The sequence below is a fragment of the Drosophila kikkawai genome, chromosome 3R, assembly GCF_030179895.1.
Source record: "Drosophila kikkawai strain 14028-0561.14 chromosome 3R, DkikHiC1v2, whole genome shotgun sequence".
Lineage (NCBI taxonomy): Eukaryota > Metazoa > Arthropoda > Insecta > Diptera > Drosophilidae > Drosophila > Drosophila kikkawai.
The window spans coordinates 38,333,638-38,346,921 of NC_091731.1; the positions used below are offsets into that span (position 1 = coordinate 38,333,638).

Below are 13,284 nucleotides of genomic sequence, written 5' to 3' on the forward strand. Positions count from 1 at the left end.
TCAACTACGAAGCTTTAACAAATTTAACAAGTTTTACAAAACGTACAAACAACGCGATGTGCAGGTGCCCAGGGTGTGGCACGTTTGTGCATGTGTGAATTGGAAAGAAGGGTGAATGGGACTGGGACGGGGAGGAAGTGCATCCAATGGAGATAAGACTATGACAAACTGGGACTTCACTTCAGCTTCTTGAGGAAGAAGCGGTTGGGAGGACCGTAGTTCGTGGCAGGCACGTGGGCGGGAGCCAGGCGCTGCTCCGGCTGCTGCTCCTCCACTATGATGGGCGCCATCGAGGGCTCCTCAATGGCCAAAGCAGAGGGTGCGGTGGCAGGAGGCAGGTACTGATTGGCAGGAGCGGCGGGCAGAGTGGTCTGCACCTCCTCGCGGGTGTAGGCAGCGGCCGTGGGAGGACCGTAAATCGCGGCAGGCACTGGCACGGCTGCGGGCTGCTCTACTTCCGGTTCCGGAGCCAGAGTGGTGGGTGGCAGGACATCAGCAACCTCGGCAAGAGGAGCAAAGTCCTCGGCGGTGGCCTGGCGGGGCTCCATCTCGGCTGGGGGCGGTCCATAGACGGGGGCCTCGTCCTTCTTGGTCTTGTACTTGATGAAGTACACCTCGGGCTTCGAGGGCTTGGTGGGTGGCGGCGTTGGGATGACAATGTCCTGCTCCTGCTCCGGCTTCTTGTGCAGCACGTAGATCAGGGTCTTCTCCTCGTTCTGAGGTGGAGGTGGCACGACTGGCGGACGGATCGCCGGGGCGGACGGGGCCTTGATGAACACGATCTTGTAGTGCTTCTGCTTGGGTCCCTGCTGGTGATGGACGCGTGTCTGGATGGCATCCTCCTCCTCGAAGTCCTTGGGTGGCACATGGACGTAGATGTGCTTGTGAACCTTGGTCTCCGGGGGGCCATTGTTATAGCCACTGGCGTGCTGCACTCCCGACAGGCGGTGGGCCATGTTGTAGCTGTCGTCGTAGGGATTCAGGGGCTCAGCGGAGGCGGGGGCAGTGGGAGCCACGGGCTCAATGGCGTCCAGGTGCATCTGGGGCGGCAGGTAGGTCTGCTGGGGTGCCGCGAAGTTGGCGAACGACTGCTCCTGAGGCAGGGACTGATAGATTTGCGGGGCCTGCGGATGAACTGATGGGGGAAGGGGGTTAAATGGGGTTTTCAAAATTAGAATATTAATTTAAATCAATTTGAATTACCTAATATTAATTTAAGGAAATATTTTAGCAGAGAATAAGCGATACAAAACATTTAATTGACATTTATTATATAAACAAAAATTATTTTAAAATATTTTCTAAAGTTTCTGTTATTAATATATTAATATGAATTGATTATTAATTTAAAAATAATGAGTAATAAATTTAAGTTCCCAAAAGGGGAAAGCAATTAAAATCACATATTAAAATATTCCTAACAGCTTTAAATACTTATTAAAATAACAAAAAAATATTAGTTTAATAATACATTTATGATTCAAAACATTTAAATTTACATTTAAATTTACATTTAATTTTACATTAATTTTTAATTTAAAACTAAAGTGTTTTAAATTATTTTGAATACCATAAAACATTTCTTAAAAACAATCTAAGGACAGCCCTGAACCACTTACCATTTAATGGCAAAGCCCGCTGACTCTGCTGCTGCGGTAATCCGTGATAGGCATAGGGCGATGGAGGCTCCGGACGGGCCAGAGAAGTGGCCACCAGGGAGGCGACGCACACGGCGAACAGGGAGAAGACACGCATGATGATTTATCCTTTTTGGCGACTAAAACCCGTAATCCTTTTTGCTCGATGTGGAGGAGGTGGTGAAGCTTCGATAGAGAAGCTCGACGGTGGACTGATGCCGAGTTGGACGCTGCGATGCCAATTTATATGATTCGATGTCCGACGACGACGCTGAGTGCTCGAAATCTCATTACAAAAGGTAAACGAAAAAGTGGATTTAATTAAGCATCAAAAGAGACGCGAGAGAAGAGAGCTTGGGCAGCTGAACTTGGCCAAAAAGCGAGGCGGCAGAGGCCGAGCTGCAGAGAGACACGTGTCTTTGGATGTGCACAAGCGCGAAATTAGAGCAAAAACCCGGCTGCGAATTTATTGCTTTAAGCGTTAAACGAACCCCCTCACCGCCCACAGGGGGGCTAAATGGAAATCCACCTACAAAAAGTCCGAAAATCAACACCCTGCACAGAAAGAAACTATAACCATTTAATATGCAGGCTTGGGAAAAATTAAATTGAAATTTAAAGCCAGAAACATAGTCTTTAGAATAAGTGTAAGTTTGAAAAGCAAAATATAATATCCCCTTAATTTCTGGTTAAATATTTATTATTTATATTATCAATTCCATCAATATATCCCTAAACCCTTAGGCATTTTTTTATGTGTGCTGGGTAGGCCCCCATAACGTTTTGTATAACAACACTCTCATGCAAGTATCTCGTATCTTTTGCTTTGTATCTCATGGCTCCTATCTCGTATCTGTAAGATGCAGCAGCCGGCGCAACCTTCGGCCGAGTGCGCCAAGTGTTATTTTCACAATTGGAGCGCACTTAAATCTTGGCCGGGAATGGAAAGTGACCCACGATTACACACTCGACCGAGTCCCATTGATGAACTTCATTCATGTGACGCCTCGAGGAACTTGTTTGGAACCAGTTTTGGGATCTTGGGTCAAGTGATTACCCCAGTGATTTGTCCATCCGGACAGCAAGTTAATCCATTTTTTCACAGGATTAGTTTTGACGAATGAAATCAAGCTCAAATATATATGTAAGTATATAAAATAATGGAGAAGTTAGTTATCTATTCCAAATCTGGTCCTAGTACCATTAAATTTTAAACTTCTTATTCAATCTGGTAAAGGCAATAACTATATCTGCTCGATATGCTTTCTGTACTCAAAGTCATGTATTTAATTTTGAGTTTTTGATTTATTTCCCTTAACCTTAACCTTGAACCAACAAGAATCCATTTCTTTATTATTTTTAGCACTTGTTTGAAACCTCATTTAAGACTATTCTTAGCCATAAAACTCCTTGAGAACCTCCTAAAAATAAACATAACCTATAAAACCCCAAAAATAACATCAAAGCGAAGGGCTTTTCAAGGCCAAAACAAAATTTTCCCCAAACTGTCAACCGAATTGTAAAAGCCGATGGCGAGTGCTTTCAACACCTACGACCCACGACAAACAATTACGAAACAATCGTAACAAAATCAAAATCCAAATCAAAATCAATTTTCAAATTGGAGCCAAACAAGACGAAATGGAAACAATAAGCAATAAGTAATAAAACAAAACAGCAGCTAACCAAATAAAGTGAATAGCGAGCGGCGTTTAATTGGATTTGGCTTGGATATCCAGAGGCACAGAGACCCGGAGACCCACAGGTCGGGAGTTCCGACGAGTGGAGACACTTGTCCACTTTGCTGTCCACACACAGAAATCCAAGAAATCACACACAAAATAAAAAGACCATCAACATCATTAATCGTAATTGCAGCCGACGCATCGGAGAAATGTCGAGTGCCCATGTAGGTACTCGTACTTGTCCATCGAAAACCTGAGGCTGGGGGGCGTCTTTTTTATATATATACTGGCAACAAGGTTGCTTTGGTGGCTTTACGTCACCGATCGAATCGAATCGATTGGAAATTGGTGCACTTGGCCACCGAAGAAGAAGCCCAAGAGTCGTCCATCGATGACAGCGGCCAGAAGAGCTCGCGACATCCCGAGAAAGAGAGCAGGGATGCGTATAGAGTGTTAGTTACAGAAAAATATTTATTTATATTTACTAAATTGCAAAAACAAACTTATTCAAGGTTAACATAGTTTTTGGAATTAATTTGGCAACTAATAAGTTGACGTTTTTCTAATGTAGGTATACAATGCATGTTCGATAAATCAACTATATAGGTTTCTTATATTATATTTTTAAAATTCCCTAAAACTCCTTTACATTTATTTTAATTAACATTCCATCCCTGCCCAAGCCAGAGATAGTAAGAAAGACCAAAGGAGCTGCCGCAGATTGTGTCATCGAAAATTCGAAATTGGGTGAAAACCAGGTCAACAGTGCAGTAGCCCAGCCATCATCATCGATGAGTTATTGATTCGCACCGAAGACCCCCGCCGCCGCCGAAACTCCTCCACTCCTCTTGGCCAGCTTGGCATTGGCTTTGTCTTCGCTGCCCTTCGTCCATGGGTTTTCCATTGGAGCAGCTTAAAAATAGACAGAGCCAGCGGCCGGGGGATGCGCCACTTGACTTGCCACTTGTTGCACTCAAGTGCCACGCACGCAGCCCCAGCAAATACAAAGGCTACAAAAGCCAAGAAAGAAGTCCAACGCAAAGGGGGCAGAAGCTTTGGGGCTTTGTCATTGAGATGTGAACCCACAAAAGTCGATTAGTTGGCCAATGGCAGTGGCTAAGGAGAGGCGTCGCATTCCATTCGCCGGAGAATGCGTAGGTCAAATGGCGCTAAAAAAGAGTGCCAAGATGGACCTTGGTGCTTAAGTGGACATAATGATACGGATGCCATTAGATATTATCGAATATAATTTTAAAATAATATATTCCTTCTTGAAGCTTAGAAATATTACTAAAAGCTGTTTGTTAGTCAATAAATACATTAAATTTTATATATATTAAGTAAGTATCGTTTTACGGAGATGCTTTTCTTAAGAAATTATTAATAAACATAGAAATTATAAATCAATAAAATTAAATTAGTTTAAAAATTAAATCAAAATAATTTATATTACTGCAAAAATGAATTTAATATAGTATTGAATAACACACAGCCACAAATAATATAGTCGAAGCTTTAAAATTCACACTCAATTTTCTTTCACCTCAAAAAAGCCACAAATTAAGCTCAGCTTTTTATCAATTTGACTTCCACACAATTAAAATCATTCACTTAATTCCCAGAAATACCTGAACAGCCATATTAAATAATTTACCTACACTCCAATGGCAAGTGTATTTTCGTACTTTTACCACACAAAATGCCGAAAGAAAAGAGTAAAAATAAAATGCAGGCAGAAAACATGCAAATCACGCTCCAAAACAAAACAAAAATAGCGAATATGTGTTATAGTTTTGACTGATTTTCAGCCCACAAGATGTGAATTATGACAAATGGCAGACGAATGTGTGGATGGTGGCCGGCTTCCTCCCCTTTTCCGCGGATTTAAGCCACGTTGACAAATCGTTCGGCTAAGTGACTTAATGGCCATGCCCGGAGGAGCATAATGATGATGATTACAGCGATCGGCGGCATCGATTATCTCGTTAATTAAAGACTACGGGCAGGCACACAGTTTTCAAGGTCATTCGATTTTAGCACACCTACCGGAGGGGGGCCCTTTATCATCACCATTGCCTCTGCCTTGGCACAACCTGCGGCCAGTAATTAAAATTGGAGCAAGTGGAGTGCTCCGTTTTTTATTGTTTTCCTGGCATTTTCGTGGGCGGTTGCCGTGGCTAGGTTCCTATGGCAATGTTAATGAGGCTAATGCCTAGTCTTGGCCTGCTGAGAAGGAAAGTGCTGTGGATTAGTCACCAAAGTAGGTGGTAAAAATAAAATTTAATTACAGACATTTAAGGGCTCAGAAAATTCTTTAGTGGTTTTAATTATGCGAGGGAATTTCGGGTTAAGTTTATTATACAAAGTTCAGAAAAATATCTAAACAATTATATTTATAATGTCATGTTAGGAAGAATTTTAACGAAATAAACACCATTATAAAAAAGGGCCTCAAAACTCAAGATAATTTCTTGATAAACTTATGGAATATTGCTGTATTTAAGAATGATACAAAAATACTCTGAAAATAATAATTTATTAATTTTAAACAACACAATTCCTTTTTATTTTAATAAGATCTTCCCTTTATAAAACTAAGCCCGACTTTTGTAATTTTTTCTGCCACTCAGAGGTCAGAATCCAAAACCAAATTCAAGCCCAGTTCCGCGGTGGAACAATTGACTTCGACATGTGGCCAAATATTGACATTGAATTATAATGCCCATTGAGACGAGCCACAATCAAAGGCCTATATATAGAGAGGCGCACACTGCACACTCATTACACACCGAAAAGTGGAGTGTAAGCAGGGGAAATAATAACATGGTTAGCAGCGAACAAAGGCGAACGAATGTCACTTACTCTGGGGGCTGGTCAAGGGTTAAGGGCTTTTCTTTTGGATTTTCCAGCAGCAGCAGCAGCAGTTCACAGCTGTCGTTCAGAGATTTCTTTGCAAATCGATTACTTCAACTGCTGCTGCTGCTGCTGCTGCCGGGCATCTCGAAGATATATTTCATTGAATTAAGTGCCCGGCTAAATGCTCGGTGAGCCGCAATTTGTATCTGGCGCTTTTGTTTATTTACGCTGTCATCTCCCATTGTTTGGCACTAGTTTTGGCCCCCTCTCTGTCTCATTTGTTAGCCATTTGCAGTCACTAACAAATTCGCTTGTCAGGCCGCTGCCTTTGCTCTTTGGTGGGGGCCGTCATCTCTGTTTGCCCCGGCTGGCAATTAAAAATGTATTTACCAGCGAGCGCACTTGGCCATTGTGGAGCACTTATCGCACGACTCTCGACCAGTTCCCATTCCGATTTATTTGAGGGCCTAAAGCCAGTCGAAGGACTCGCCCGTTCGCTAAATGGCCGTAACTAAGTTTCGAGTCGTGTCTTTAAGCCCACTTGTCGTATACTCGATGCGCGATCATAGTCGCCCGCTGGCGCCATCTACATGTCAGGCCGATCGACGTCTTATCACTCTTCTTCTTCTTCTTCTGCCTTGAGCATGTTCAGGCTTTAAAAGAAAAATCGTCGACGGAAAAAAAGAAAACAAAAAAAGCTTTGGAGAAGCCAAACAAAATTAAAGGCAAACAAAGAGCACATGGAGTAAGGTAAGTAGGGATTAGGGTTTGTGCTAGGCAGTACCTCTTAGTTTGGTAGCTATATTATTAGTATTTAGTACTACTATAAATATTTAATAAACAGTTTATAATTCAGACTGTTGCTAAACATTTTCCTAGTCTAGCAACATTTGCCTAGCAACATTTTCCAAGCCCGTATTTAATAATATAAATTGTATCGTTCTATTAAATCATCATCGCTCTATACTAAAATTCTCATATTTACAATTAAAAAAATGCAATATAAAAAAATGCATTTGCTAAAATCTAAATAATACAATAAATAAAATATAATAAATAAAAGCTTAGACAAGAAGATCTTTTAGTAAACCACTAAATATTTTTTAATAATATTAGATTACATTTTTGTAAACTCAATATAAGCTGAATATACCCTCACCACCCCTTCGTATAGGGTACTCAAAAAATTAAAAGAGATAACGTTGAGACAAAAGCATTCGGGTGCTATCGACTGCAGCAAAAGCGGGCACAAACACTTACTTTTAGTAGCTCACGCGAAGATCGTCGGAGAGGTACAACTTGTAGCCCATATCTAAAAGCAAGCTGAGTATATGGAATATCCCAGAGTAATGCAAACGCCAGGTGACAGTGATAGTCAGGTTGGGCACAAATATGGCTTATCTATGCGTGATTATAAATAGCACAAGTAATATTTTTTTAAAGCTTATTTTGGTGCTGCAAAATCTACGAACGCTGCCTGAAGAGCTAGTCAAAAGCCATGCTGACCATGTGGTGCAGCTGGACCTGAGTTACAATAGCCTGAAGGATCTGTCCTGGCTGGCGGAATTCGAGCAGCTGCGTCATTTAGTCCTTGACAGCAATCGTATGCATGAGGCTCATTTGAGGACCCTGACAAGGCCCATGCCCCAAGTGGAGGTCCTGATGTTGAACAAGAATGAGGTGAAAATAAATAACATTACTTTTAATTTTTTAATTTATTTTTTTCTGAATTTTTATTTCTTATCAAATTTTCATATTTGCGCTTCCAGTTCAGTGACCTGCCCACCACCATGCGACTGATCCGGAGGTTCTTTCCCAATTTGGAGTATCTGAGCCTCCACGGCAACCCGATCTGTCCCGATGGCCTGGAGCTGCAGCCCTTCTCCAGTTACCTGCGCTACGACTACGAGTATTACAGGTGTGTCTTCGGGTTAATGCCTGTCGAATCTATAATTACTTTTGTATTTGCTTGCAGTAATTACATTGCACAGTCGCTGAGCAAACTGAAGTTTCTGGATCACGGGCTGGTTCAACGCACCTATCAATACGAGAGTTTTCCTCTCAAGAGCTATGCTGGCAGGCAACTTGTTAAAACAACGAGTTTTTAAGAAGGACCTAATCTACTTTTTTTATTTCATACATTGGAATATCTTTAATTTTTATCTTAACCATGTTTTAAATATTTATTTATGTTAAATAAATGATTAAATAGAATCAAATAGGCAAAAAAAAAATTTCTAAAGAAATATATACTGTTTCTTTTAAAAAAGTATTCTAGAAAATAATAAAAACTTGTTCGTATTTTTGTAAAAAATGTATAGTTGGTAAAATACAATACCTTTTAATTTTAAAGAGTATTTGAAATAAATATTAATTCTTTAATATTTTATTTGACTTTGAGTTGTAAATATGTTTTCTATTTGGTTTTAAAAATATTATTATATATTGCCTCTAATGAAACTATTTTTAATAATTTAATTTAATAATAATTTATTTATTTATAATAATTCTTCAGCCAAGACTTCAACCGTATAAGAGTGAATAACGGATACAGCCTAGTCAACAACCGCTCAGAAAAGCTTAATTTTGGCAAAACACTGAAAAGATAATACAAAAGGGAATAGATGATAAAGCTAATGAATAAAATAATATTTTAAAGTCTAAGCCTTAAGCACTGTTAAGTGCGGTATATTAACAAATAAAAAATAACGAGTTGTGGAATTGAAGATACGAACCCAGTAAAAAAGATTTGAAAATATAAATGAAAAAAAATAATAATTAATATGTATTATAATTTATTTTTGGAAATATATTATTAAACCTAAATGAAATATTTAAAATGTTTAATTATATTATCAACCCCTAAATAATATAATTGGCATATCTATGACTTTTTTTATGGGTTTAAATATTGATTATTTTGGCAAATTACTTTAAAACCCATTATTTTAAGAAAATCTTTAAAATCTAGAGCTTAAATACAATTATAAATTATAAAACCAATTTTTCAAGATAAAAATCTCTTGAAAACCACCCCTTAAATCATCCCCTACCAACCCAGTTAACTAATCAATAGACCGTCAGATCGTAGGGTGCCTTTAAAAATATTTATTTGTGCGACAGCCGGCCGGCGAAAAAGCTGAGATAATTCTGCGGTGAAGGAGGCACAGAAAAGGTGAAGAATGGCAGAGCAAAAACAAAACGCTGATAGCCAGTTATCGGTGGCTATATAAGCAGCATCTGGCAGCATTTGCAGTTTCAGTTTCGCAGCGAGTCCCAGGCAGGCGGTTTTCCAGTTCTTGATTAAATTATATATACCCAGAGATATACACAAACATGGCCGATCCCAACGCCAAGCCCAAGTACACTAAAGTAAGTTTACCTTGTTGTCAATTGCATTTTAAATTCTACAAGTGTTAACCTGCTTATAAAGAGGAATACAGAGAAGATTCATATAATAAATTCAAGTGGCATATGTGTATAAGAGTGTTTGTGCATAGGAATAAATGTGGAATAATAATGATTTGCCCATAAAATAATTTAAATTAAATATTTTACTATATTAAAAGGCTATTACAGTGTTTGCTTTGATTAAATTTATATTTTTTGTTGTGTATTAAACGTGTTTGTGTCGCAATTTACAAATATTTGCGATTTGGTTCGCTCTTTTCATGGCTACTGGTTGCCTTTGCCATTCCAACACACAAACTAATACAGACTTATTCAATTATTTATTCGAAAAAAAAAGAAATCCAGCTGGTTGTTGTTGATTCTTAAGAAACAGGGTGTTCTTTTCTCGGTTCGTTATCAGCAGATGTTTGATGCGAAGTAAACACACAGATTCGCCCCACGTAAAGCCATAATAATTATGAGGTCGGTCTCCAAAGCTGATAAGGTAAAAACTGCCGGAGGGGTCCTGATAGAGAAGAGACTTTGAGACCCACATATGGAGACTTTATAGTTCAATGAGCTTTATATTGCGAAATGGTGGCGAACGGGGAAAATAAGCCTTAAGAGATAGAAGAGGTAGATTAAGCAGGTTAGTTTATGATTTCTAGTCATGTTTCATTGCGTGTTGATGTCAATTTAATAAAATATTTATAAAAGGGAAACTTTTAAAATCTTAAAATATATTTTACTTATAATTTATCAGGTATTATAACTTAAAATAAAATATAAACTATTCGTAATTATTTGAATTATTATATATACATATTCATCTCTCTCTAAAAGCCACCTTAGAACTATTTTATTTGTACGTTTTACCTTATCATTACCTATTTATTTATTTTACGTAACTAAAGTGAGCTACTGTAAATTTTTAAATAAATTAATAGGCTATACTTCCTAAAATATTCAAAAAATGGTGACTCTTGTCTGAGAAATATACTTTAACCGTATTTCTCACATAATATTCTTGCCTAAAATAAAATGCAAAGCAAGCTAAATCATTTAAATTATTTTATTTACACATTAAACAATCTCTAAAAGTCACTATACCCTCATAAAGTTATTTAGCTTAATCCGTTTAAACTTTTTATTGCCCACAATTGACTAACTACTTAATCTTTAAAGTTGTAAAATCTCTCCAATTGTAACCCTTTATCGCTCAATGACCCATTACAATTTTGAATGACTTTACTTATTTGTCAAACATTTCGTTTTGTTCAATAAACTTGACTATTTTAAAATTCGTGACTAGAATTTAAAACTACATTGTTTGCCTTGTCGCGTGTTGCCAGCAAATTGAAATGGCGTATACAAACTAACTGGGCCGATAATAATGCAAAGATTACACAAATTACTGCTGGAAGTTGGCGTGGGCAGATGGCTCTTGATGAGATGTGATCATAGCTTTGGGAATTGTAAACCTGATTACAGTCAGGTCGGGAGGATGTGCTGGGTTCTCACTTTGAAGATTAGTTAATCATGGTTTTTACTTTCTTTTGACAGCTCTTCATCAACAATGAGTTCGTTGATTCGGTTTCGGGCAAGACCTTTGCCACCTTCAATCCGGCCACTGGTAAGGAGATTATTAAGGTCTCCGAGGGAGATAAGGTGAGTAGAATGTTCCAAGTCAAAGGTGGGACTTTTGTACCTTTTTAATTGGGAAAGAAAATATGTATAGAAAATTATATGATTTTTAAAAAGAATGTAAGGAAAATATATACATTAAAATGTATAATATTTATAATAGAATTCCATGATTAATTCTATGTATAAAAATTAATGAGATTTAATATAGGAAATATAAATGCATAGAATATATATTTATTTAAATTTCTACAACAGCGTTGTTCAAATAAAAATATATTCCTTGTTCAAAAAAGAGTTTTAAGGTTTTATTTTGTTTTAATTTCAACTTATTATTCTACCTTATACTTATTAAAAATTCCTATCCTTTCCAATAATAACCCCTAGGCCGATGTGGATCTGGCTGTGATTGCGGCCAAGAAGGCCTTCCATCGCAACTCGGAGTGGCGCCAGCTGAGTCCTCTCCAACGCACTGCCCTGATGAACAAGTAAGTTTATTTCCTCCTCAAAATCAACCTCCTGTTTAATCTCAATCTCCGATAGACTCTGCGGCCTGATGACTCGGGACAAGGACTTGCTGGCCAGCCTGGAGACCCAGGACAATGGCAAACCCTACGCCGAAGCCCTGTTCGATGTCACCTACTCCATGCTGACGCTGCAGTACTATGCCGGCTGGACCGACAAGTTCTTTGGCGACACCATTCCTGCTGGTGGCTTCACTTCAATGACCCGCAAGGAACCTGTGGGAGTGGTGGGCCAGATTATTCCCTGGAACTATCCCCTGCTCATGCTGGCCTGGAAGTGGGGACCCGCTTTAGCCACTGGCTGCACCATCATCATGAAGCCGGCAGAGCAGACACCACTCACGGCTCTCCATATGGCAGCTTTGGCCAAGGAGGCGGGATTCCCTGCGGGTGTGATCAATGTGATCAATGGCTTCGGACCCACTGCAGGAGCTGCCATCAGTGAGCATCCCGACATCGCCAAGGTGGCCTTCACTGGATCCGTGGATATCGGCAGAATCGTCATGGAGGCGGCAGCCAAGTCTAACCTGAAGAGGGTGTCCTTGGAGCTGGGCGGCAAGAGTCCTGTGGTGGCCTTTGATGATGCGGATAGTAAGTAGAAGCTCTCATTCTCTGAATTTATCCTCCTTAAGCCCCGAATTTCCCCCTCCAGTTGACTTTGCTGTGGACACCACCCACGAGGCTCTGTTCTCGAACCACGGCCAGAGCTGCTGTGCCGGTAGCCGCACCTATGTCCACGAGAAGATCTACGATCAGTTCGTGGCCAAGGCCGCCGCCAAAGCCAAGGAGCGCAAGGTGGGCAATCCCTTTGAGGCCAATGTTCAGCAGGGTCCCCAGATTGACCAGGAGATGCTCACCAAGGTTTTGGGCTACATCGAGAGTGGCCAGAAGGAGGGAGCCAAGCTGCAGGCCGGCGGCAAGAGGATTGGCAACGTAGGCTTTTTCGTGGAACCCACTGTCTTCTCGGATGTCAAGGACGATATGCGTATTGCCCAGGAGGAGGTAAGTTCTCATGTTGTTTATTATATTATATTAGATATTATGTGGATATATTCCTCTGCAGATCTTTGGCCCAGTTCAGTCCATCTTCAAGTTTAGCTCTCTTGAGGAGATGATCGATCGGGCCAACAATGTGCAATATGGCCTGGCCGCCGGCGTGATAACCAACGACATCAACAAAGCCTTGAAGTTCGCCAACAGCGTTGATGCTGGCTCCGTGTGGATAAACTGCTACGACGCCGTGCTGCCCTCCACGCCCTTCGGTGGCTACAAGCACTCCGGCATTGGCCGCGAACTGGGCAAGGATGGCCTGGACAATTATCTGGAGACCAAGACCATCACCATGAAGCTGCTTTAAGCTCAGAGCTCAAAGATTGAAGATGGAAGATTGAAGTTTGATGATCGAAGATCGAAAATCAAAGATCGGTTTCATTATTTCGTATACACAACACTGTTTTTAATTCGCACTGCTTTTTGGTTGTTGTCACTTGGTTAGACAATTGCATTTTTTTAAGAATAAAACTCCTGGATTGAAGTTACAAAAGGTTA

General features: G+C 40.0%; 3 protein-coding genes across 4 annotated transcripts; 2 read left to right on the forward strand and 1 right to left on the reverse strand.

The window, feature by feature from the left end:
• Positions 1–54: 54 nt before the first annotated feature.
• On the reverse strand, positions 55–1,837 carry TwdlC (TweedleC). Its single transcript, XM_017181322.3, has 2 exons — positions 1,620–1,837; positions 55–1,135 (listed from the first exon to the last, which is right to left on the reverse strand). The coding sequence occupies exons 1-2, from the start codon at positions 1,753–1,755 to the stop codon at positions 177–179; spliced, it is 1,095 nt and encodes a 364-aa protein (XP_017036811.1). The 5' UTR covers positions 1,756–1,837; the 3' UTR covers positions 55–176.
• A 5,592-nt stretch (positions 1,838–7,429) lies between these two features.
• On the forward strand, positions 7,430–8,396 carry LOC108084933 (leucine-rich melanocyte differentiation-associated protein). The gene is made up of 4 exons (XM_017181330.2): positions 7,430–7,557; positions 7,622–7,858; positions 7,948–8,096; positions 8,154–8,396. The coding sequence occupies exons 1-4, from the start codon at positions 7,510–7,512 to the stop codon at positions 8,284–8,286; spliced, it is 567 nt and encodes a 188-aa protein (XP_017036819.1). The 5' UTR covers positions 7,430–7,509; the 3' UTR covers positions 8,287–8,396.
• Positions 8,397–9,394: 998 nt separating this feature from the next.
• Positions 9,395–13,279, forward strand: LOC108085012 (aldehyde dehydrogenase X, mitochondrial). 2 transcript variants are annotated; one of them, XM_017181454.3, is made up of 6 exons: positions 9,395–9,550; positions 11,132–11,236; positions 11,600–11,700; positions 11,756–12,327; positions 12,389–12,738; positions 12,800–13,279. In XM_017181454.3, exons 1-6 carry the CDS (start codon positions 9,515–9,517, stop codon positions 13,091–13,093), a joined length of 1,458 nt encoding a protein of 485 aa, XP_017036943.1. In that variant the 5' UTR covers positions 9,395–9,514; the 3' UTR covers positions 13,094–13,279. The 2 variants fall into 2 exon arrangements, with proteins under 2 accessions (XP_017036943.1, XP_041633348.1); XM_041777414.2 differs by lacking the exon at positions 9,395–9,550 and adding an exon at positions 10,831–11,063.
• The last annotated feature ends 5 nt before the right edge of the window (positions 13,280–13,284 follow it).

Bases quoted from the DNA above. Each gene is read 5' to 3' on its own strand.
- LOC108084933 (XM_017181330.2), top strand. From the start codon at position 7,510: ATGGAATATCCCAGAGTAATGCAAACGCCAGGTGACAGTGATAGTCAG. The intron at 7,859-7,947 runs GTGAAAATAAAT...TTGCGCTTCCAG, and splicing joins TGATGTTGAACAAGAATGAG to TTCAGTGACCTGCCCACCAC. The intron at 8,097-8,153 runs GTGTGTCTTCGG...ATTTGCTTGCAG, and splicing joins TACGACTACGAGTATTACAG to TAATTACATTGCACAGTCGC.
- TwdlC (XM_017181322.3), bottom strand. From the start codon at position 1,755: ATGCGTGTCTTCTCCCTGTTCGCCGTGTGCGTCGCCTCCCTGGTGGCC. The intron at 1,136-1,619 runs GTAAGTGGTTCA...TTCCCCCATCAG, and splicing joins GCGGGCTTTGCCATTAAATG to TTCATCCGCAGGCCCCGCAA.
- LOC108085012 (XM_041777414.2), top strand. From the start codon at position 10,962: ATGCAAAGATTACACAAATTACTGCTGGAAGTTGGCGTGGGCAGATGG. The intron at 11,064-11,131 runs GTCGGGAGGATG...TTCTTTTGACAG, and splicing joins GTAAACCTGATTACAGTCAG to CTCTTCATCAACAATGAGTT. The intron at 11,701-11,755 runs GTAAGTTTATTT...AATCTCCGATAG, and splicing joins CGCACTGCCCTGATGAACAA to ACTCTGCGGCCTGATGACTC.